This window comes from Pipistrellus kuhlii, unplaced genomic scaffold, assembly GCF_014108245.1.
Source record: "Pipistrellus kuhlii isolate mPipKuh1 unplaced genomic scaffold, mPipKuh1.p scaffold_m20_p_16, whole genome shotgun sequence".
NCBI lineage: Eukaryota > Metazoa > Chordata > Mammalia > Chiroptera > Vespertilionidae > Pipistrellus > Pipistrellus kuhlii.
This window is the reverse complement of record NW_023425471.1, coordinates 9,541,788-9,567,343: the sequence shown is the minus strand read 5'-3', so window position 1 is coordinate 9,567,343 and position 25,556 is coordinate 9,541,788. Positions and strand designations below refer to the sequence as shown.

The window sequence follows — 25,556 nt, the reverse complement described above, 5'->3', positions numbered from 1 at the left end:
TTGAATTTGTCACTTAAGGATTTTTAAAATTTTTAAAAATTTTTTTATTTTTTTAAAATATATTTTATTGATTTTGTACAGAGAGGAAGGGAGAGAGATAGAGAGTTAGAAACATTGATGAGAGAGAGTCATCGATCAGTTGCCTCTTGTACACCCCCTACTGGGGATATGCTCACAACCAAGGTACATGCCCTTGACTGGAATCGAACCCGGGTCCTTTATCCATTGAGCTAAACCGGTTTCGGCAGGATTTTTTTTATTTTTAAAAAATGGACTTTTACAAAATAATAATATACTTTGCAGATAAAAAAACAAATTAGCAAAAAGGGGGGAAAGGTAAAACTTACTGATACTCTTCTATCCCAAGATAACAATTTTTAAAAATATATATCTTATTAACTTTTTACAGAGAGGAAGGGAGAGGGATAGAGAGTTAGAAACATCAATGGGAGAGAAACATTGATCAACTGCCTCCTGCATACCCCACACTGTGCCTGCAGCCGAGGTACATGCCCTTGACCGGAATCGAACCTGGGACCTTTCAGTCTGCAGGCTGATGTTCTATCCACTGAGCCAAACTGGTTAGAGCAGAGGATGGGTTTTTTTTGTCTGAGTGAAAGGCCATGTTTTAGAAAAGGGTCTGTAGAAAGATAAGAGAAGGCTTAGAAGATAGGTTTGTAAGCTATAGGAGAACACTTTGTTCTATGAAGAATATAGAAAAGTATTTTTCTTATTTTAATCAGATGAAACTTGATGTGACCAGCATGAGCCTATAGGGGAGTTTGTTTACACTGATGCAAGGTTCCACTGGGCACAGTGGAAAGGGTTGAGAGGGAATTGGGATGGGAAAATGGGTCGTTGGGGAGGATGCTCAGAGCTGTGTGAGGATGAGAATTGAGAGGATAGATGGTCTGGGTTGGGGTTCTGTGAAAAGGAGAAAATTCATAAACAGTCTCTAGTAGACTGGCTTAGTTTATTCGGCTTTACTTAAGAGATCTATTTTAATTTCACTATCTTGGCTTCATTTCTCTGATACTCGAAAATGTGGTTTAATTTCCTTTTACTATTCATATTTTAAATATATATAGCAATGATCATTTTAAAAAACAATGTTAATGAGGTAAGTAAAAGGGAAAAGTTAAACCTCAATAATTCTTGAACTCCTATCCAGGGACATTATTTTGGTATATATTCCTCTGGACTTTTTCTCATCTAAACATATACATGTGTATTTAATTTTTGAAAATATATTGTGTATATTGCAGCTGCCTGCTTTTTTCCAAATAACAATACCTAATAAATATCCTTTGTCAGAATAGGTAGTTGTTATAGTAATCCATTATAGGACTGTACCATATTTAATAATCTTATTATTGGGCTTTTGAATGCTATCCAATTTTTTATTATAAATAAGGCTAGAAAGAAAAATCTTGTGTAGACAACTTGGCATATTTATGTGAGTCTTTCCTTTGGTTCAGTTCTAGGAGTTTTCAAGGTCAACAGTGTAATTTTTTATTTAATTTTTTTCTGTCTCTTTCATAATTTAGTATTTGACTAAGACATCCTCTATGTATTGTTAATCTGGGGACATGTTTAGATACATTTGTCGAGCAGTGTAAAAAAATCAATGGAATAAGCATATTATTGTTTTTAAGTTAACAATTTACCATTTAATAAAAATTTTCCACAGGTAGGGAAGCCAAAATCATTAGCCTGCAAATCTTTAGCTTATCTTCTCCCAAAGGGCTTGTACATTTAGGACTTAGACAGTGGAATTGAGACGATAATTATAAAAAATTGTTTAAGCTCTAAGTTAATAATGTCTTCAGAATGCATGGAAATGATTAACACAGTTTTCTTTGATTACTTTTTTTCCAGGCGATTCATGGCAGGGGAGATGGAAGGATTCTGTTCCTCCCTCCATGACACCAGTGTCTCTGCTGGGTTCAGAACACTGTATGAGGAGCGACTGCTGCTTGATGTCACTCTGGTTATTGATGATCATCAGTTCCATGCCCATAAAGCACTTTTGGCCACGCAGAGTGATTACTTCCGAATTATGTTTACTGCAGACATGAGGGAGCGTGATCAGGACAAAATTCACTTAAAAGGTCTAACTGCTACTGGCTTCAGCCACGTACTTCAGTTTATGTACTATGGAACTATAGAACTGAGTATGAATACTGTTCATGAGATTCTTCAGGCTGCCATGTATGTTCAACTTATAGAAGTGGTGAAGTTCTGCTGCTCTTTCCTGTTAGCAAAAATCTGCTTAGAAAACTGTGCAGAAATCATGAGACTCTTAGATGATTTCGGTGTGAACATCGAGGGAGTTAGGGAGAAGCTGGAATCCTTTCTGCTAGACAACTTTGTGCCACTCATGTCCAGGCCTGACTTCCTGTCTTATCTGAGTTTTGAGAAGCTCATGTCTTATTTGGATAATGATCATCTGAGCAGGTTCCCAGAGATAGAGCTGTACGAGGCTGTGCAGTCTTGGCTGCGGCATGATAGAAGACGCTGGAGACATACCGATACCATTATTCAGAACATCAGGTTTTGCTTGATGACCCCATCCAGTGTTTTTGAGAAGGTTAGTGCATTTGAAAGCAATAGATGGTACTCATTTAGTTAAGGCAAGATATCTTTATAGATAAGATTCCCAGGCTTGGTCAGGAGCCAAAAAGAGAATGAATGGTTGATAAGAATAGTTTTATGTCTAAGAAGTCTAATTTGTTTTAGCTTGTGCATTTAGGTTTTTAAAAACATTTTGTGGGTGAAAGAAGAATTAGGTAAGTAGTGGAGTGGTTTCATTTTAAAAGTTCTTTTAAAGTTGAAACACAATTATTTAGTCCAAAATATTACGAGCTTGCTTTGGCTTTTCTTTCTTCACTAAGTACCGGTAATGAACTCTGAATCGTGTGAGGCTAGTTCCCAATGAATTCATCTCTTTACTGCATATTGCTATTTAAAAAATGTATGATTTCATAACACATACATTTTTTTCTTTAGTTCTCTTTTTTTAAAATTTAAATATAGAGTTGAGTTTTTTAGTTCTGAATGGTGCATTAATACAGTTTCATATTCCTCTAAAATGTAAGAAAACATAAAATAGCTCTAGAAAACCAATAGGTCCTAGTGGCAATTTCTGTCCCCTGCTCTTACTTGGTTCTGTTTTCCCCATTTCACTGTGCATGCTAACTACATTTAACCATTAAAATTATATTTACATCTAAAACCATTGTTTTCTACATTTCTAAACAAATAGATTATAAATCTTTCATCTACATTGATCAAACTGTGTACTTTTTACCATGAATAGTTTTGCTATCGTAAAAATAGTTTTTCTCCAAAGCAGCCTTGGCCTTTTTGCATGTAAGCATTTTTCATTTTTATATTAGAGTCTCACTTGTGATCTTTTCTTGCCCAAAGGAGAGAAAGCAGTTTCAGTAATTGCTTAACTTAATTGGTTTCTAATCACGTGGTTTACCTCTGGGGCTCTGTTTATCTTGTGTCTTCTTTCTAGAAAGCACTTGTAAAGCTTTGGTCTACACCCTTCATGTTAAATAGTTATTAAGCTTTAGTTAACCAAACCAGGTGATAAAAATATAATATTTGTAAAAGAAGGCCATATACACCATTTGAAAAATAAAACAGATTTGCGCCTTCCAATAATAGCAGCCTGGCATATTCTTTTCCCTGTGAAATTTCATTAATATACTTTTATTTTACATGAAAGAGAAGGGAGGGTAAATGAATATTTATATTTTATAATAATACAGAACTCAGTTTTTTGGATTTTATTACCTTTATTCTCAATGTACTGATAAGGCAGAAATAATTGAAACTAAAGAATACATTTCTTAATTATTTTTGTTCAGTGATAATCATAGTACACCAACTACGTAAATCTTTTGTCTCTGTTTTGATTTTTTCCTTCTGTTTTTATCCCTCTCTTTCCCTGGGGGAATCCTGTTTTGGATTTATATATCAAACTAGAGGCCTGGTGCACAAAATTTGTACATGGGGATGGAGGGGTCCCCTCAGCTCAGCCTGCACTCTCTCCAATCCAGGACCCCTCAGGGGATGTCCAACTGCTGGCAATCAGACATCCCTCTCACAATCCTGGACTGCTGGCTCCTTATTGCTCACCCCCTGCCAGCCTGGTCATCCCTCACTGCCTCTGTGTGTCAGCCTGATCACCCCCCTCTGGGCTTGGTCACCCCCCAAAACCCCCCTTCTGCTGACCTGGTCGCCTCTCACGGCTCCCCCCTGCTGGCCTGGTCACCCAACACAGCCTGCTGTTCAGTTGTTTGGTCGTCCCTCATTAACTCCCCACCAGCCCGGTCATCCACATAACCTGCTTGTTCAGTTGTTTGGTCGTCCCTCACTAACACCCCTGCTGGCCTGGTTGCCCCATGCAGCCTGCTTGTTCAATCATTTGGTCATACCTCACTAACCCCCCTGCTGGCCTGGTCATAGGCAGCCATCTTATAAGGGTGTGATGGGTAATTTGCATATTACCTCTTTATTATATAGGATACAAATGCTTTTCCATTACTGCAACAAATAAAAACTCTCCAACTAGATGAAAGTACTTGTGAAATAGAAAGTAAAATTTTCCCTCTTGTGAGACAATATGGTGGATAATTAATAGTGATTTAAAAATATATATATATTTGCCGAAGCCGGTTTGGCTCAGTGGTAGAGTGTCGGTCTGCGGACTGAAGGGTCCCAGGTTCGATTCCGGTCAAGGGCATGTACATTGGTTGCGGGCACATCCCCGGTAGGGGATGTGCAAGAGGCAGCTGGTTGATGTTTCTCTCTCATCGAAGTTTCTGGCTCTCTATCTCTCTCCCTTCCTCCTCTCTGTGAAATATCAATAAAATATATTTAAAAAAAAAAAAATATATATATATATATATATATATATATTTTTTTTTTTTTTTACAGAGAGGAAGAGAGAGGGATAGAGAGTTAGAAACATCATGAGAATCATCGATCGGCTGCCTCTTGCACGCCCCCTACCGGGGATGTGCCCGCAACCAAGGTACATGTCCTTGACCGGAATCGAACCTGGGACCTTTCAGTCTGGTTTCGGCAGATAATTAATAGTGATTTTTAAGTGCTGAGCTACAAAACCTTTTTATATCCAATTATCAGTTCAAGCTGGTCATTAGTGACAGTGGCTGCAAGTTATTACCATCAGATAGTTTTGTAAATCATATAAAATACCAGTTGTACCTTCTGATGGATTGTTTGCATAGGAGGTGATTATTACCCATTGGCCAGGGATTGGGAATCTCATCTGAATGAAAATGTTGTAAGGCTTCCTTCTTGAGTTGATTTCTTAGGAAAACTTAATAAGGCCCTGGCCACTGAGAAATCTTTGTTTTATTTTATAATACTGGTAAGATAAATGGAAGGTAGTCAGTGATTCTTGTCTTAGTGTATGAGTTAATGATTATCAAAAGAATATGGTTTTCAAAATGTTGCAAAACACTAAGTTAGCTAGATTTGAGACTTTAGTAATAAAACTTCAGAAACCAAACTAAACTGGAAAATTTGCTTAGGAAGTAAGAATTTGGACTATTTCACACCATTATACAGGGTGGGGCAAAAGTAGATTTACAGTTGTGAGTACATGAAACACTAGAGTTTATTTTTGTATTTATTTTATTGTTTTCCATATGAACAACTGTAAGCCTACTTTTGCCCAACCCTATATTTTGAGCTTGAAAATTGGATCCATCTATTTTCCCTGTGCTTAGCAACTGCAGTTTCAAACAAGGTGGTTTTAATATCCATTATATATGCTCAGTGCCAGAAAGGGCACAGAAATAAAAACATGTTACATCTGTGCTGGTTCTTTTTTACTATGAGAATCTATGTGCGGAAATGTATAGGCAGTTTTGATTTGTAGTTTTATCCCATCTGCTGAAATTTAGAAAAATGGAATATTGATACGCACTTTTTTCTTTTAGGTTTAATTTTTTAAAAGTCTTTGTATTAGACTTTCTAAGCATGTAAAAAAGCTGAAAGAATAGTAAAATGATCACTCATAAATATATCTTGTAGGTTAATAGTTGTTACTGTTCTACCACATTGGCTTTAGCTACCTAGATAGGCTTGTCATATTTGCCTTATATAGATTTGTTTTGCTGAATCTCTGAAAATAAGTTACAAACATCATGACATCTTATTCCTAAATACTTAATGTTCTGCTCCTCTGAATAAGGACTTTTTTCTACCCAAGTTCAATACCATTTCACTAGGAAAATTGACAGTAACACCCTAATATCATCTAATAGATAGTCCATAATAAAATTTTCTCAGTTGTCCCCAAATTGCCCTAGAATCTAGTCATGGTTTATGCATTGCTTTTTATTATCATATCTGCCTAATATTTCTTAATCTAAAAGAGTCCCCCACTTATTTTGTTGTTAATCCTCACCTGAGGATATTTTTCCATTGGTTTTTAGAGAGAGTGGAAGGGAGAGGGAGAGACAGAGAGAGAGAGAAACATGGATGCGAGTGAGATACACATTGATTGGTTGCCTCCCACATGCACCCTGACCAGGGCCAGGGATTGAGCCTGCAACTGAGGTACATGCCCTTGACCCGAATCAAACCTGGGACCCTTCAGTCTCAGGCTGATGCTCTGTCCGCTGAGTCAAACCAGGGCACTTTTTTTTTTTTTTAAGATAAATCACTGATTGTCTGAGTGTGTTCCAAATTCTGGACTTATCAGATTATTTCCTTGTGTAGGTGTTAATTTAGTTCCTCTATTCCTTATATTTCTTGTTAACACATCTCCTTATTACCACCATTTTTTTTTCAGGAACAATTACAGGAAAATATTTCAACGCCAGAGTTAGTTTTGGAAAACAATTTAATAACTCTGACCAAACTTGGAATATAACCTTGTTTTTTTTTATTTTTTTATTAGGAGGCTAACTAATCCAATCCTATGAACTAAAATCATCAAAATTTTATTTACACTATTTTGTGTTTCGTTTAAATTCATAAAATTTCTCTCCCCATTTAATTTATTGGGGTTAAAGCCAACTAAAGAGTTAAAGTTAAGATTATTTATTCTTATATAAAAATTAGTGTGTATCAGTGACTCTAGAACTGTGCTGTTCAATATGGTGGCTGCTTGTGGCTATTGAATAGTTAAAATTTGACAAGTCGGAATTGAGATTTCAAAGAACAGTGACAAAAAACAGATGTATATTACCTTCTTAGTAATTTTTATGTTGGTCACATGTCCAAGTGATATTTTGGATATATTGGGTCAAATAAAATACCGTATTTTTCGGACCATAAGACGCACTTTTCCCCCCCTGAAGTGGGGGGAAAAAGTCCCTGCGTCTTATGGTCCAAATATAGCCTACACATATACTTTAAAAAAAAAGGTTTTTTACTTGCCCGGCTCTGTGTGGTCTCTGTGTGCTTGCCCGGCTCTAAAATGGTTCTAAATGCTGCTGTTTACTTTACAGGGTTGATTACATGTGTTTATGACTGTGATGTTGGGTTTTAATGCACATAAAATATTTTAGGACACTATTTGTTTCAGAATCTTTTTTTCTTCATTTCCCTTCTCTAAAAATTGGTGCGTCTTATGGTCCGGAGCGTCTTATGGTCTGAAAAATGCGGTATATTAAAATCAATTTCATTTTTTTTTTTGGTTAATCCTCACCCGAGGATAATATTTTTCATTGATTTTTTAAAAAAGGAGTCTGAAAGTTATTTTTAATTTTTAATTAATGCTCATTTGAGGATATTTTTCCATTGATTTTTAGGGAGAGTGGAAGGGAGAGGGAAAGAGAGAGAAACATCAATGTGAGAGAAACACATTGATTGATTGTCTCCTGTAAGAGCCCTGACCAGGGAGGGGGTCAGGGCCAGGGAAGAGCCTGCAACTAAGACACATGCCTTGACTAGAATGAAACCAGGGACCCTTTGGTCCATAGGTCAACACTCTATTCCCTGAACCAATCTGGCTAGGACTTTTTCCATTGATTTTTTTTTAAGGAGAGTGAAAGGGAGGGATGGGGGGAGAGGGAGAGAGAGAAACACCAATGTGAGAGACACATCAATTAGTTGCATTTAGCACATGCCCCAACCTTTTAGTTTGAGGGCTGACAACCATTGAGTCATGCCGGCCAGGGCCAGGCTATCTCCATTTTATAAATAAGAAAACAAGCTCCAAAAGGATAGGAATTTTATCCCAGAACAAGTGGCACTGCCCAGACTGAAACCCAAGTCTGTTTGTTTCTCTCAGTCTAAGGATTTCCGATTATAGCTGCCAGAGGTGCAAGAAGCATACAGTTAATTAACCCTGTGGCCCAGCTTGGGTTGTTTTAGAAGTTGTTACGGAGATGTGAAAATTCTAAAGTATTGTATTTGCATGAACAAAATATAGCCTAAGAAATTTAATGGTACTGAAAAAAGTAAAAGGCAGGAAAAGATCTGAAAGCACAATTCTGTGGTTTTCACTGTATAATCAAAGCTGTAAGTAAATGTAAGGATCATGTCCTTTTGATGTAGTTGTTTAAGAGTTCTTTTGATTACTTTTATCAGTAGTGGATTCCCAGTTTTAAAATTAAACTTCAGTGTCAGTTTTTACATATGTAAATGTCTGTGCCATGTATTTTTGCTAGTTTCAACAGAGGTCTTAGCCTCTCATAATTCTAAATTAAGAGACATCATAACCAAATGCATTCTATGGACCTTGATTAAATCCTAAAAAAATGGCTAAAAAAGACATTTTGGGACAACTGAGAAAATCAGAAAATGGGGTGGGTATTACATGATATTAAGGAATGACTTAATTTTTTAAAAAGATCTTATTATTTATTTCACAGAGGAAGAGAGAGGGGGAGAGAGAAAGAAACACCAATGATTTGAGAAAAACGTTGATGGGCTGCCTCTTGCATGTCCCCCATTGGGGATCAAGCCCACAACCCAGGCATGTACCCTGACTGGGAATCGAACCTTGATCTCCTGGTTCATAGGTCGAGGCTCAACTGCAGAGCCACACTGGCTGGGCGGAATGACTGTTAATTTTAACAATGATATGGGTAAGCAGAGACTACCCCTTCTAGGAGTTGAGATGTTTGCTGAAGCAGTTAGGAATGAAGCATTATGATGTCTACAACTTGGTTTGAAATGGGTTCTACACCCTCAACCTATCTAGCTAGCTAAAGCCAATATGGCAGAACAGTAACAGTTATTAACCTACAAGATATGTTTAAGAGTGATCATCGTATTAGTCTTTGTTTAGAAAATTCATAATAAGGTTTTAAAAAATTTAAAGCTAAAAGTAAAAAGTATATTAATGTTCTGCCTTTCATGTATAAATGTAGAGTGCTCTTACTTTTCTACCTTTGACTCGTATTGCTCCAGGTTCACAGGTTCCTGAAGAGTGCTGGTGATCTAGGGTGTTGACTACTGTTAGATCCCCTGGCAAAGAGATGATCTCATAGTATATTTGCTTATTTTCATTTTAAATAAAAAGGAGATGAAAACAAAAGCATAGAATTGGAAACTAACTATGAAGTTAAAGGAAAGGAAGATATGGAATGGGAATAGCTATATTGATTTTTAAAAAGAGAAAACCTTTTTTAATTTTTAAAATTAAATTATTATCTGTGTACATATACCACTGCCCCCCCCCCCCATACATGCCCTCCCTCCCCAGAGAAAACCTTTTTTAATAAATTGGATAAAAAAGAAATGATAACTAGAAATAAAAAAGGAAGGATCAGAGAAGTCAGAAAGATGGATAAAAGTTTAGGAGTAGGAAAGAAGTCAGGAAAAATACTAAGATTTTAGGCTTTAAAGTTTTAGTTCTCACATTAAAAATTTACTCAGGAAATGTTACAAAATATAAGCCTTCGTCATTCAGAAGCTTTATTTTTTATTTTTAAGTTTTTCTTAATACCATCTACTTTTACTTATTTATCTATTTTTTGTTAATCCTCACCCGAGGATATTGTTCCATTGATTTTTAGAAAGAGTGGAAGAGAGAGGGCAAGATAGGGCCTAACCAGAGCCCACCTGCAACCAAGTTACGTTAATCGAACCTGGAACCCTTTGGTCCACAGGCCGGCACTCTGAGCCAAATTGGTTAGGGCCACAAATTAGTTTTAGATTAAACCTTTGATTTGGCTGTCTTTCTACCCTACCATAGTTACAGATAAAATATTTACATGATTGAGCATACTTTCATAAATAGAAAAATTCCACCTAAAGCATAAATTCTAAAACTTCCTTGTATTACCTAAATATTAATATAATCAGATAATAAGGTAATCTTAAGTTTTTTCCCCCCTACCTTTTAGGCTTGTGCACTTATTTAATTTCCAGTGATGCTCTATTACCATTGCACCAAAATTGGAAGGAGCTTAGACTTTCTAAGTACATTTTAGAAGTTTATTTTTAAGATATATTTTTATTGATTTCGGAGAGGAAGGGAGAGGGTGAGAAAGAAACATCAGTGATGAGAGAGAAGCATCAATCAGCTGCCTCCTGCAGGCTCCACACTGGGGATTGAGCCTGAAACCTGGGTATGTGCCCTGACCAGGAATTGAACCGTGACCTTGGGGTTCTTAGGTCGATGCTTAACCATTGAGCCACCCAGGCCAGGCTAAACACATTTATTTATTTATTTATTTATTTATTTAACAGAGAGGAAGGAAAAAGACAGAGAGCTAGAAACATCGATGAGAGAGAAACACTGCTCAGCTGCCTCCTGCACACCTCCTACTGGGGATGTGCCTGCAACTAATCTTGACTGGAATCAAACCTGGGACCCTTCAATCTGCAGATTGACGCTCTATCCACTGAGCCGAACCGGTCAGGGTAGCACATTTATTTTTGAATTAAATAGTTTTCACTTTATAGAAAAGTTGAAAGGCTAGAGAACTAACCAGATTGTGCTGAAACTTATTAGAATACTAGAGGCCTAGTGCACAGATTTGTGCACTGATGGGTCCCTCGGCCTGGCCTGCAGGGATTGGGCAGAAACTGGCTCTCCTGAGGAGGTTCTGGATTGCGAGAGGGTGGTTTTTGGGTGACACCCCCCAGAATCAGGCTCCCTCCTCTCTGGTTCCAGGTGCATCACCCGAGAACCATAGCTGCCAAGTCACCGCAAGCTCGGCAGTTCCTGTGTTGAGCGTCTGCCCCCTGGTGGTCAATGCACATCATAACTACTGGTCATATGGTTGGATGGTTGCTTAGGCTTTTATATGTATACTACCGTGTTTCCCCGAAAATAAGACATCCTCCGAAAATAAGACCTAGTGCATGGAAAGATAAGACATCTCCTGAAAATAAGACTTAGCGCAACTTTGGGAGAAAAAAATTAATATAAGACACTGTCTTATTTTCGGGGAAACAGGGTAACACCACTTCAAAATATGTAACATTTTGACAGTGAAAGTAGAGACGTGGAATTTTTGCTCAGTGATAATGGCTAGTTATTATTTCTTAGACTTAATATATATTTACAAGAACCACATTAAAAAATATCTCAAATTTTCTCTAACTACATGCATATGAGCATTACACAGAATTACATTAAACTAAAAGAAGATTAAAAGAAGAAATGACCAATTTAAAATGATCAGATCTGTTTTTAAAACATAATATATGCTTTCATTTTGTATTCAGAATAAGACAAAATGCTTTTTGTAATAATTTTAAGGTATCAAAGCAAGAAAAATAGTAAATAATAAATATAGTCTTTTCAAGTTTCTAAATAAGACAACTTTTTAATTCCTATGAAAGGAAAAGAAAAGTAGTTCAGAACATGAAAGAAATGTCATTCTTTCCATATCTTTCTTTTTGAGAGAACCTGATAAACAGTGTAACTGTTATATGAGGAGCAAACGATGGCAGAAATGCTTTCTCTATGAAAAAATGAGCCACATGTTCCTTTTTGGATAGCTCCTTTCATCAATGCATTTTGAACGATTCCATTCACATAGGTTTTTAGCCCTCCCGTATTTTGTTTTGAAGCAGAGAATATCTGTAATTATGCTGTGCAGAATTATCAGAGAGGCATTAATTCTATGTTTCTATAATGAAAGAAGAAATCAGTTATGCTTATTGACATTTGTGGTTTTAGAGGAAAGCTGCAGCAATACATAGCTCTGGGAAAAGGACAAGATAGATCTAGAACTTCTGACATTGTTGGGGAGAAGTAGGAGCTACATTCCTTTGCTTAGATTTTTTTTATGGTACAAGCAGCTATCTCAAATGGCACAACTTCCTTTATCAGAGGCTTAGCGGTAGGACAGACTGGATGCAGATATGTAGCTTCAGTTTGGACTTTAGCATAGAGGTGAAGTGAATCTTGGAAACTCCTTGGAATCCAAGTTTCAAAGGAGCACATCGAATGAGTGGGTAAGAGGAAAAGGAACCAGAAGATTGGGTATAAATGAGAGGGGAAACTAACTCTGAGAAGCAGTTAAACTGACCTAGTTTGATGGGATCTGCAAGACCCTGGAGTTGGAAGGTGGAAGGCCAGTACAGGCCATTCTCCTGGACCTTGTGTGACACTGGAATCCCTCTTTAGTGCTCCTGATATGTGGTCACACTTGGACTACCTCCAGTGGCAGGATGCTCACTGACTCTGGAGGTAGATAGTCCCTGACTTGAGAAAATGTGTAGCCATACTTTTTATTAATGTAGCCCTTGTAGAAAAGCTAAGTACAGACCTATATGGAGTCTAAAAAGGGCAAGTCTCCAGCAGCTCACCGATGAACGTTATCCACGTATACATGTTTTCCCCTGCATGTGCTGTGAACTGTGTAAAACAGCTCATTTTTGTTTTTTGAGAATACTATATTCTTTTCTGCAGTTTTTGTCATTTGACATTTTGAATGTCTGCATTAGTGCATATGGATTAGCCTAATTCTTTTTAATGACTACCGCATATGGTGTATACCAGAGTTTATTTGATGTGTTTTTAAAAATATATGTATGTTTTATTAATTTCAGAGAGGAAGGGAGTGGGAAAGAGAGCTAGAAACATCAATGATGAGAGAGAATCATTGATCGGCTGCCTCCTGCATGCCCTTTGCTGGGCATGTACCCTGACTGTGACCTCCTGGCTCATAGGTCAGTGCTCAACCACTGAGCCACACCAGCCTGGTCAACCAAGGTCTTACTGATATATATTTGAGTTGTTTCTAGTTTTTGTGCTCTTAGAGATAATAATGCAATGAACATTTATTATCTTGACAGTTCTAAGTACAAAGCTTTTTTTTTTTTTTTTTTTTTTTGTACTGGCCAAACATCTTCCTCCTAACTTTACTTACTGGTTGTAAAAGCAGTTGCCATCTTCTTCAGCCATGGTCTTTTTTGCCAATGTCTAAAATGTAGTAGTGATGGAACTGAACACTTTTAATTGTGGTTTCACCCAAATGCAGAACATGGGATTGTCTATTATTTTATTATTTCTCTTAAATGTTTTTTATTGACTCCAGAGAGAGGAAGGGAGAGGGAAAAAGGGATAGAAGTGTCAATGATGAGAGAGAATCATTGATTGGTTGCTCCCTGTATGCTTCATGATTTTATTACCTCTTAATCCTATCATGTCACACATTGTTAGTTCATGTTGAGTATAGAGTCAGGTAAATGTTTGCATTTCGAGTTGGTGGATCCCTGGAGTATCTGATAAAAGCTGTGGACTTGTCACCACTTCACCCTACCCCCCAAATGCATTAACACAATTATTGCTGCAGTTTCAGGTGGTTCTTGGGTCTTCTGTGTTTCTAATTTCTTTATGATTGCTTTGCTGAAGTCATAGATTCTCTCATCCTCTATCAGTGCTGTTACATAGTCAAAAATTAAACCAGAGTGCTCACTTCAGCAGCACATATACTAAAATTAGAACGATACAGAGAAGATTAGCATGGACCCTGTACAAGGATGGCATGCCAATTAGTGAAGCATTCCATATTTTTTAAAAAGAAACAAATTAAACCAGAAATGGTCAGTTTCGCATTTTTTAGTGAGGCTTCTATTGTGTAGTAGTTTATTTGCAAGTGCTGTTTTTATTTATTTTTTAAACAATCCAGGATCAGCCTCAAGCTAACCAGTCCGTAGTTGAGAAATCTGTCTGGCTTCTAGTCCTCTCCCATTCTTCACGATTCCACACAGATTACAGAAAGCAATTAAGCAGCCTTATCTGTGAAGCCTCTCAGGATCCCAGGATGTGATTTGTGAGATCAAATGACTTGAACTCAGTGAGAATATCTAGCTGGTTTTCTTTTTTTTTCTCAGCCATCTTGGATTTAAGTTTCTTCTTAGTCATTGTATTTGATCTTCAGATTGGAAAGAATAAAACATTCTTAGCTGAGAATGGAAATAAAATAGGAGTAAGGCTGTTTGTCTTTGTTAATATTATATTAACCACCTCATCCAGAGGAGACTTCACCTTTCCCTCTACTTTTTACTTTAACCTCTAAACTACCATTTATTCAGTATCTGGCACTTTATACAGTCACAATTCATTCAGAGGCTTTAGCCTTGTTTACAATTTTCTTAAAATTCCATTCCACTAATACTTATTTTATGTGCCTGTGTGTGTGTGTGTGTGTGTGTGTGTGTGTGTGTGTGTTTACCATCTGTTGTAAGTAGTTTTTTTTTTTTTTCTTCTTTTTTTTTTCTTTTTTTTTTTTTTTTTAATAAGTTTTTATTGTTCATATTATTACAAATGTTCCTTTCCCCCCCCCCCCCACCATTGCTCTCCTCCACCAGGTTCCCACCCCACCCTCTGCCCTTTCCCCTCTCCCCATTGTCCTCATCCATAGGTGCACAGTTTATGTTCAGTCTCTTCCCACGCCCCACTCTCCCCTTTTCCCCAAGAATCGTCAGTTCACTCCCCTTCCATACCTCTGATTCTATTATATTAAACAGTTAATATTGTTCATCAGATTTTTTTTTTAATTTCCTTGGTTTTTAGATTCACTTGTTGATAGTTACGTATTTGTTGTTCATAATTTTTATCTTTGTTTACCTTCTCTTCTGAAAGAACCCCCTTCAGCAATTCATATAATTCTGGTTTGGCAGTGATGAACTCCATTAGCTTTTTTTTATTAGTGAAGCTCTTTATCTGGCCTTCGATTCTGAGTGATAGCTTTGCTGGGTAGATTATTTTTGGCTGTAGGTTCTCGCTATTCATCACCTTGAATATTTCTTGCCATTCCCTTCTGGCCTGCATGGTTTCTGTTGAGAAGTCAGCTGACAATCGTATAGGTGCTCCTTTATAGGTTACTACCTTCTTTGCTCTTGCTTCTTTTAATATTCTCTCTTTGTCTTTTGCTCTTGGAATTTTAATAATGATGTGTCTCGGTGTGGTCCTCTTTGGATTCCTTTTGTTTGGAGTTCTGTGTGCTTCCTGGACTTGTAAGTCTAATTCTTTCACCAGATGGGGGAAGTTTTCTATCACTATTTCTTTCAGTATGTTTTCGATATCTTGCTCTCTCTCATCTTCTGGGACCCCCATAATTCTGATGTTGGTTCGCTTGAAGTTGTCCCAGAGGTTTCTTACATTATCTTCAATTTTCTGGATTCTCTTGCCTTCTAGCTTCTGTGGAGGAGTGTCTTCTGGCTCTTTATGTTCCAAATCTTTGACTTGATTCTTGCGATCTTCCCTTCTGTTTTTAGGACTCTGTAAAATATTTTTTATTTCAGACAATGTATTCTTTATTTCTTGTTGATCCCTTATCATTTCTTGTTGACTCCTTATTAATTCTAGTTGATCTCTTTTCATATCCTCATAGGCCTTATCCATCTTTTCTAGGAAATTCTTGAAAAACCTTGTAAGCGTAGATTTGAACTCTATATCCAGACGCTTTTTGTCCTCCATTTCTTTTGTTTGTGATCTATTTTGTTGTCGCATTTCGCAGTTACAGATGGGGCGGGGTTTCAGGGTGGAGCCTACAGCCTTGGCTTCTGTCAGCCCCGCCCTATGCGGGTCCTTCAGTGCTCGCTGCTGCCGGCGCCTCTGAGAGAAAGGTGCCCTCGATTTTCGCCTGCTGCCAAACAGTCTATGCTCTCCCCCAATGAGCCCGGAACTGGGGTTCAGTTCAGTTGGAAGTGGAGTTGGAGGTGGCGTTCAGAGCAGTCTGGAACCCCAGTCTCCTTCCCGTCAGGGCAATCCCGCGGCACAGCCGACCGTCCTTTCTCTGTGCGCAGTGTGCGCGCCGCCGCCGGGACCTCCTTTCACTGCTCCCCGGGGTTCTGCCTTACAGCCCGGCTCCCTATGGCTGAGCCTGAGTCCCCGGGGTCTGGCTTAAAACTGGGGATCAGAGCAGTCGGGGGCCCAGCACAGTCGGAGTTTTATCTCCTTTCCGCTAGGGAACGCCCGCCAGGCACTCGGCCTCCCTCCTCTCCGGCTCTGTCCTCTCTGCGCGCCGCGTCTCCGCGTCTCCGTACCTTGGCTTTTCCAGCTCCTCCGCGCCTCCTTCTGGTTTTCTCCTTGCTTCTCGCTGTAGAATTTCCAGTCAGTCAACCTTCCTGTAGTTCTGGGCAATGTCCGTTTTATATTTTAGTTGTATTTTATTGAAATTGTTGTGTGCGGCTGCGGCTAGGTGTTCACCTGGGCGCAGCCATCTTGGATCTCGTAAGTAGTTTTTTAACATCTGAATTCCAGAAAGCTCTGTGCAGCACATTAGATTTTTTAGATACTTTACTATTTTCTTCCCCTTATGCAGTCAACATTCATGCTTTTGAGAACCTCCAAGCTTTTGAGAGCCTTTACAGTTTCTGATCTTGGAATCTATCCTAATTTTTCTTTGAAAAATTTGAAATCTGCCTATCCAATATGTGCATCCTTCCCCTTCCTTTCTTGTTCTCCAAACAACACGGCTGCTGGCTGCTTTCTCCAAAGCTTCCTTCTACTGGTATATTACTAATCATGTATTACTGGTGAGGATTAGATCAAAGTAACAGTTTCTCTCATTTCTCCTCTACTTTCTAAAAGATTGAATTTTTACACAGACGGGAAGCACATCATCTGATGCATTGACTTAAGCTGAGTGACACTTCAACAGATGTACCCTGGTCAGTAAAATAAAGCTAGTAACTGCTATTATTTTTTTTTTGTACAGTACCCTTATGACAGACACCATACTAAGTTCTTTTCACTTATATTATCTTGCTTATCTCCTTTCTTAGGGTTATGAGGTGTAGGTACTATTGTTATCCAGTAATTCACATGAAGAAATGGGCTTAAGAATGTTGAATTGCCCAAGATTGCACAGCTTGTGAGTGCCAAAGTCAGATATTTCCTAAATCAGGTTTTGTTGTTGTTGTTAACCTCACCTGAGGATATGTATTTTTTCCCTACTGGTTTTTAGAGAGAATGGAAGGAAGCGGGAGCGATAGAAACATCGATGCGGGAGAGAGATCGATTGGTTGCCTCCTGCATGTGCCCTAACCGGGGCCAGGGATCAAGCCTGCATCTGAGGTGCATGCCCTTGACTGGAATCAAACTCCTGACTCTTCAGTACTTGGGACAACCCTTTAACCACCGGCTAGGGCCTAAGTCAGAGTCTTAATCATCATACTGGGCTGTTTGACATGGTACTTAATTACTATGCCGGACAAGATTCTTATACTTCAAAACCTGTGTAGTTCTCAGACCACTGGCTGTGCACAGTAGGCTCTTAAATATTTAATTGGAGGTTTGTTTCTTGTTGATTTCCAGGGTATTATTGCCTTTTAGCTCTTATAAATCAGTAAGAAAATGATGAGAAAATGAGTGAGGCACACTACACTATTAGGCAATTCATAGAAGAAATGAAAAGAAATATTCATTTTTTACTAATCAGATCTTTTTTTAATAATATATTTTATTTTTTTTTACAGAAAGGAAGGAAGAGAGATAGAGAGCTAGAAACATTGATGAGAGAGAAACATCGATCAGCTGCCTCTTGCACACCTCCCACTGAGGATGTGCCCACAACCAATGTATGTGCCCTTGACCAGAATCGAACCTGAGACCTTCCAGTCTGTCTGCAGGCCGACACTCTATCCACTGAGCCAAACTGGTTTTGGCTAATCAAATCTTTTGATGATTTTAGGAGATCCATTTTTTTTAAAAAACAAGTTTAAGGTGGTTTTTTAAAAATATATTTTATTGATTTCTTATAGAGAGGAAGGAAGAGGGATAGAGAGTTAGAAACATTGACCAGCTGCCTCCTGCACACCCCCAACTGGGGATGTGACCGCAACCAAGGTACATGCCCTTGATTGGAATCGACCCTGGGACCCTTCAGTCTTCAGTCTGCAGGCCGACGCTCTATCCACTGAGCCAAACCAGTTAGGACAGGAGATCCATTGTTAAAATACAAGACTCTTAGTGCTCTCCCTCTCTGGAGCACCCTTGCCTTTCCCTTCCCCATTTTGATCCTCTAGGTGCATTACTTTTGCCTTTGTCTTTTCCTCTTTTTTTTTTTTTTTTTTTAATAACTTGTTTTCTTAGCCCATTTCTTCTGTAGATCACTTTTACTACCTCTGTAACTTTCTAAATAAACTTCCTCTTACAAGTTGGAGAAAAAAGGCAAGACTCATTTTATATAAATATATAGGCTTTTTCTGATTGTCTTCAACTTCTTACTACTTTCATAAAGTACCCCTTGGGTGTTTAAGGCTAGTTTGATAATCTTTTATATCTAAAGTTCTATAGCACTCACTGATGTGCTATACAGCTTCATGCCTGTCAATTGCCTCATTTACTTATTGGTAAATGTGTATGTTTTCATTTCTCCAAATATTTTTCTAAATTCTCTGTTGAAACAGACCACACCTTATCCTTTAAATTTTTTCCCCCCCATTATTGATTTCTAGAGAGGAAGGGAAAGGGATAGAGAGATAGAAACATTATCGATTGGCTGCCTGATGCATGGCCCCTACTGGGGATCAAGCCTGCAACCTGGGCATATGCCCTGGACTGGTGACCTCTTAATTTAGAGGTAAATGCTTAAACATTGAGCCATACCAGCCGGGCTTACTCATATATATATATATTTTTTTTTTTATTATTTTTTTAATATATTTTATTGATTTTGTACAGAGAGGAAGGGAGAGAGATAGAGAGCTAGAAACATCGATGAGAGAGAGAGTCATCGACCAGCTGCCTCTTGCACACCCCCTACTGGGGATGTGCCCGCAACCAAGGTACATGCCCTTGACTGGAATCGAACCCGGGACCTTTCAGTCCCCAAGCCAACACTCTATCCATTGAGCCAAACCGGTCTCGGCTATATTTATATTTTTAAATCTACCTGTAGCATTATCACAATACTTAAAAAGTGTGCTTTATAAGATCTTAGTAATCATCTTAATTAGGTAGGTTTTTTTTTTTTTTTTTTTTTTTTTTAATATATTTTATTGATTTTGTACAGAGAGGAAGGGAGAGAGACAGAGAGTTAGAAACATCGATGAGAGAGAGTCATCGATCAGCTGCCTCTTGCACACCCCCTACTGGGGATATGCCCGCAACCAAGGCACATGCCCTTGACCGGAATCGAACCCGGGTCCCTTCAGTCCCCAAGCCGACGCTCTATCCATTGAGCCAAACCGGTCCCGGCTTAATTAGGTAGTTTTAACTTAAAAAAATTGACCTTTTCTTATCAACTGAATTCTTTTTTATAACTGAATTATTTTTTTTAAAATATATTTTTATTGATTTTTTTACAGAGAGGAAGGGAGAGAGATAGAGAGCTAGAAACGTCAATGAGAGAAACACCGACCAGCTGCCTCTTGCACACCCCGTACCGGGGATGTGCCCGCAACCAATGTACATGCCCCTGACTGGAATCGAACCTGGGACCTTTCAGTCCGCAGACCAATGCTCTACCACTGAGCCAAACCGGTTTCAGCTTAACTGAATTCTTATCTATAATAGCTGATGACACCAAGTCTTTATGTGAAAAACCTACTGAGAATTGTGTGTTTTTACTAACTCACTAATTTAATTCCCCAAAATTTTCAGTCATGGTTGTTCTTATATTGTTCCTTGTATTTAAGAAAACTATGGTCTTACTTTTCTCTTCTGTGACACCTCTATCTGTCCTTGTAGCCACCACTTGTAGCCCAGGGCCTGACATATAAAGATGATTAATACATTTTAGAGGAATTTAGGTTGTGCCTGGAAAGTAACTTTTTTACTTTTAAAAGTTTGGAAATGTGCATAGGTTATTACAATTATAGATTGCAAAAAACAAATGATAAAAGCTTTAAAAAAAGTTTGTGATCTTAACAGGAAAAGCAATTTCAGTAAAATAGCCTAAAATCATATACTAACCATCTTAGTGGGTTTTGATATGTGCCATTGATGTTGTTTTGGTTAAATTTTATTACTTTTTTCTTAGGTTAAGACATCAGAATTTTACAGATACTCTCGACAGCTGCGCTATGAAGTTGAACAAGCATTGAATTACTTTCAGAACATTCACCATCAGCCTTTGTTGGACATGAAATCGAGCCGCATCCGCTCTGCCAAACCCCAAACTACAGTATTCCGAGGAATGATCGGACATAGCATGGTTAACAGTAAAATACTCCTCTTAAAGAAACCAAGAGTCTGGTGGGAACTAGAGGGCCCCCAAGTACCCCTGCGCCCTGACTGCCTTGCTATTATCAATAACTTTGTGTTCTTGTTGGGCGGGGAAGAACTGGGCCCAGATGGTGAATTCCATGCTTCTTCCAAAGTGTTCAGGTATGACCCCAGACACAACTCGTGGCTCCGGATGGCAGATATGTCTGTACCACGTTCAGAATTTGCAGTTGGTGTTATTGGGAAGTTTATTTACGCCGTAGCAGGCAGGACCAGAGACGAGACTTTCTATTCAACTGAGAGATACGATATCATCAATGATAAATGGGAATTCGTGGATCCTTATCCAGTTAACAAATACGGACACGAAGGGACAGTGCTCAATAACAAGTTGTATATCACTGGTGGAATCACCTCATCGTCCACCTCCAAGCAAGTGTGCGTTTTTGACCCCAGTAAAGAAGGGACCATAGAACAAAGAACCAGAAGAACCCAAGTTGTTACCAACTGCTGGGAGAATAAGAGCAAGATGAATTACGCGAGATGCTTTCACAAGATGATCTCTTACAACGGCAAGCTTTATGTCTTCGGTGGTGTCTGTGTGATCTTGAGGGCCTCTTTTGAATCTCAGGGCTGCCCTTCCACAGAAGTGTACAACCCAGAGACTGACCAATGGACCATCTTAGCCTCCATGCCAATCGGTAGAAGTGGCCATGGTGTGACTGTGCTGGACAAACAAATAATGGTTCTTGGAGGCCTTTGCTACAATGGTCATTACAGCGATTCCATTCTCACTTTTGATCCAGATGAAAACAAGTGGAAGGAAGATGAGTACCCACGGATGCCCTGCAAGCTGGATGGTTTACAAGTGTGCAACCTGCATTTTCCAGAATATATATTGGACGAGGTCAGACGTTGCAACTAATGACATCTTTCTCACTTCAAAGCCAAACAAAAAAATTGGTTTGTGACAGAGTAGTTAATTGAAAACATATGAGAAAAACCTCACCAGTTTTACTATCAAAGCCATTGGTCTAATAGCATACAAATTTTTCATTCTGTGCTAGCATCCGTTGTTTTCTTTTTTAGTGGCCTCAAACTCATGCAATAAGTTAGTTCTAAGCACTAGCTCTTGAAACTACTTCCTGAGTCAATTTACTAGAATGATACACTTATCTGGGAAGCTGATTTTATGCTTTAAACATTTCTCTCAGATGTCACTGTAGGAGTCATGCATCTTCTAAGAGAAGACCTGATAAGTGTCACTTGTAATTTCTGTTCCTACCTTGATCTGAAATCTTTTTGAACATTTATTTCTGTCCGTTAGACCTTTTGGTTTTATTGTTTAAGTTTAAAACCCTTGCCCTTTTTTTGCATGGCTTTTTGCTGAAAATGCAAAAATATAAATTTTCTACAAAGTTAACTTTTTATATTCAAAACACTATTTCTAAGCTGCCTTCTCTTATCTGCATTGTGTTAGTGAAAGCGTACCCATACGTGCATACATCTTATGAATATATAAGGCACATCCTCTTTTATGCGTGGTTAGTATTCTATATTTTTAAGCTAGTGCACTTGCACACACACGGTTTGCCATACTTGTTGAATTTTAGATGTAATGTCTTTTCATGTATTAACATTTTTAGGAAGTTAAAATAACTGAAGTCCTCATTTGGTGTCAAAGTAGTCTATCTTCAGTCCATACTGATTCAGTAATATTTGAACTCCTCATATTCCTGAAACATGTATGGGTTTCTGAAAACTAACATTTTATATTTTCAAAAGTAAACGTTAGTGTTCCTTATCGATATATGTCTTCTTTTTGAACATGTTTTTCTTTGCAGTCTGTTTAACGTTGCCCTGTTTTTAGTGAGAATTGGAATGATATATGACAAGCCCTGGCCCTGCAGCGTGCAAGCACTTTTAAAGAGAATTTAGGTAATACCAGACTTCTAAATAAAGGCCCCCTAAAAGTAAGTGCAACTTCCATTCTTTATATTCAGTGAGGCTACTGCATCTGTTATTGAATGGAAAGTAGCAACTTGTGGAAAAGTTGAGCTCAGTTTTGACTTAGAGGTAAGGAATAGAATTATAATCTAACTGGTCATATCTATTTGTTTATTTAGTACAAAAAATTTAGCGGCACTGGGATATAAGCCCTCAGCTTTTTTGTTTGTTTTTTCTGAAAGCTACTAGCATGAAGGACAGTAACCTCAAAGAGAATGGATGGAGAATAACTGTTTAAAAGCATTTATAGTAAGTGTTTTAGGATTAGCCGCACCTTTCAACTCGAAGGAAAAATAAATGGTTGAAAAAGTTAAGAATAACAACCAGGGAATGGTTCATTCATATTGATGCCATTTTTTCCCCGAGTAGAGTCTATAGCTGATACAGATTAGATCTACACTGGCGAAACTTGCCAGATCTTAGGATATTGGTGCAATATTGCAATGCCTTCTGTATGGCTGTTGTATAAATTGTCTAGTTTCACTTTTTTTTTTTTTTTTGCTGCTGCCACCACTGAACATGAGATAGAAGAGTGAAGTCATGGAAATGTGAAGACTTTTGTTTTGCAGTTAAATGAGACAACTATTTTTTTAATACTCCAAAATTGGAGGTGTTTGGGTTTAAGAAACAATCAGGTACACAAGTAGTTTTTGAAAAAGAAAAACATTGGCATTGGTTTTAGAAGTCAAATTAGTATTCTTTCGTATATGAGACTTAAATTTTTATTAGATGATTCATTTGCTTTTTATCACTGTTTTAAAAAATGAAACTCGATACCATTTTCATTTAAAAATCATTTCTACTCATTTTACTTTTGAAAGCTAGGATTAGCTAAGTCATTTAGTTATTTTTCTAATATAATAGCTTGTTTAGTGTTTTGTATGTTTGCTGCTTGCTTTATAGGAAATAACAATAATGTCTTCATTAATTTCCTCATTGTTGTCTTTTGCTGGAAAAGACCGAGACAGGGTACCCTTCATCAGGCTTTTACACTCCAGTGGTTCTCTTTAATTGCTTAGATATGACTTCATAGCCCTAGTTAAGGTGAGATCTGGGCAAACAGTTGAAGTTCTTGGTTTTCCATTCTAAAGTCAGAAGGCCAAGGTCAAAGCTCATGTTTTGGAAATTTTGTGAAATCGTAACTTGAAGTAACTTTGGGTTCAGCTTCACACTTAAGTCATGTCTGACCTGATGTTAGCTGTAATCAGTTTTAAGCTTTAAGAATAGTTGCTATTGCTTGGGTTCTTTATGAATGTATGAGAAAATTCTTCTGTTTATATGTAGAGCTAATTTAGGTTCTTTTAAATCCATGATAACTTACATTCCCTTTTCAAGTTATTGTTTAATTGCTGAAAGAGATTTATTTTTGTTATACTAAACTATGGAAAATTTTCATAGTTTTTTTTTCAAGTTTATTTTTTGAGTGCTTCATTTGGAACCAGTTTTGTTTGTATACATTATATGTGTTCAAGATAGTTCTTAAAAAATTCAGTAAGAGATTTGAAACTATTCAGTGCAACTGTTGTGATCTTTGTGTGTTATTTTTCACTTTACATTTTAAATGCCATACTTTATAAAACTAGCTGGTCTTCATTAGTTGCATCTTAATTAGAAATGTTTGTTCTCTTTCATGTTTTTGACCTAAGTTTTGACTTTAATCTGCTTAAAGAAAATTCTTGCACTACAACCTTTTCATAAAACTCAAGATTGTCTCATTGAAGGTTTTGTATTGGAAAAAAATACTACTGTTTTTTATTTTATTTTAAAGCAAAGCTTAATTAATAGAATTATTAGCTTTTGAGACAGCTTTCTCTGTGTCCTCATTACTCTGCTCTGTGTGAGTGTTACTATAATTTGTGAAATTTGACTGAGCCCTTCACTTATCTTTTCTAAAGCAGCACCTTTGGACACCTCATTCTGGGAAGCCTGCTCGAGTCATAGTAAAGGACACACATTTGTATGGGGAGAAGTAAAAATGGAGAGTTTTGTCTTAATTACAAGAAACTAAGCTTTAAAATATTTTATAACAAATTATTTGAGCTGCATAATCTAAACATGTCAAACGTTCAGTGGGACTATTTTTATATATGTATATGTGGTTGTAGGTCATAACATTTCAGTTTATAATATAAATTGTTATTTCAGTTTATAAGCTATCTCTCAAAAAAGGCTAGCTCTTTTGAGAATACATAATTTAAAGTTTTAGATTGAAGTGAAACACAACATAGATAATAGTGAAATTAGATATAATTGAGGGCTATATAGCAGTAAAACTGCTAGTGCCATTTTTTTTGTTTGCCTATTATACATTTTTTGATTTTTTTTTGTACTCTGAACATTTTTAGGGATCATACATTTGTTCGATTAGATTAGAGTTGGTTTGGGAATAAATATCTTCTATAAAGAGATTTATCTTAAAAACAAAAGTCCTGGGAAATTAGTTTGTTGAGAGTTTATAAAGTCAAATACTCAATAGACATAGAACGGAGTAAGTAAACTCATGATATCCTTTCAGTATATCAGTGTAACTTCAATATTACAGAGTAACACTAAAGAGAATGCCATCAGCTTGGTTTGTTCCCCCTGATATTCTTGGATTTTTTTTTTTTTACATCTTTGGGAACAACTGCGTTAAACATTTTTGTTCATCAGTATACCAGTAAGGATTAGGAGTTTGCTTTCTGAAGGAATGTTCCTGTGAGGTGGTTGGAGAGGTTATTTTCTACCTAACTTGTAGTATATGCCCTGTACCTCCTGGGCATACTTTGTCTATTAGAAAAATATTTTGACCTTTAGGTACATTTTGGGCCAACAGTCAATCCTAGGACAGATTTAAAAAAATCTTAGAATAATTTAAGGTTTGCCTTTTATACCTGTTTTGAAAGCCTTTACATTTTTGTCAGGTAATTTTTCCCAAGCCGTGAATATAATCTATTCAAACATGTTTATGCTATCCATTCTGTTTTTAAAT

At 37.5% G+C, this 25,556-nt stretch overlaps 1 protein-coding gene and 1 non-coding gene across 5 annotated transcripts in view; both read left to right on the top strand.

Moving 5' to 3' along the window:
• The window catches only part of KLHL15 (kelch like family member 15), a 43,669-nt gene extending 18,448 nt beyond the window's left edge, over positions 1-25,221 (top strand). For all 4 annotated transcript variants that reach the window (XM_045582327.1, XM_045582329.1, XM_045582328.1 and 1 more), the window contains 2 exons: positions 1,879-2,590; positions 20,394-25,221. In XM_045582327.1, the coding sequence (XP_045438283.1) occupies positions 1,886-2,590; positions 20,394-21,503 (1,815 nt within the window). In that variant the 5' untranslated portion in view covers positions 1,879-1,885 and the 3' untranslated portion in view covers positions 21,504-25,221. The remainder of the gene's footprint in view (positions 1-1,878; positions 2,591-20,393) is intronic.
• Positions 13,870-13,976, top strand: LOC118720297. Its single transcript, XR_004988392.1, has one exon. It is a non-coding gene; the product is annotated as a U6 spliceosomal RNA (small nuclear RNA).
• Positions 25,222-25,556: the final 335 nt, after the last annotated feature.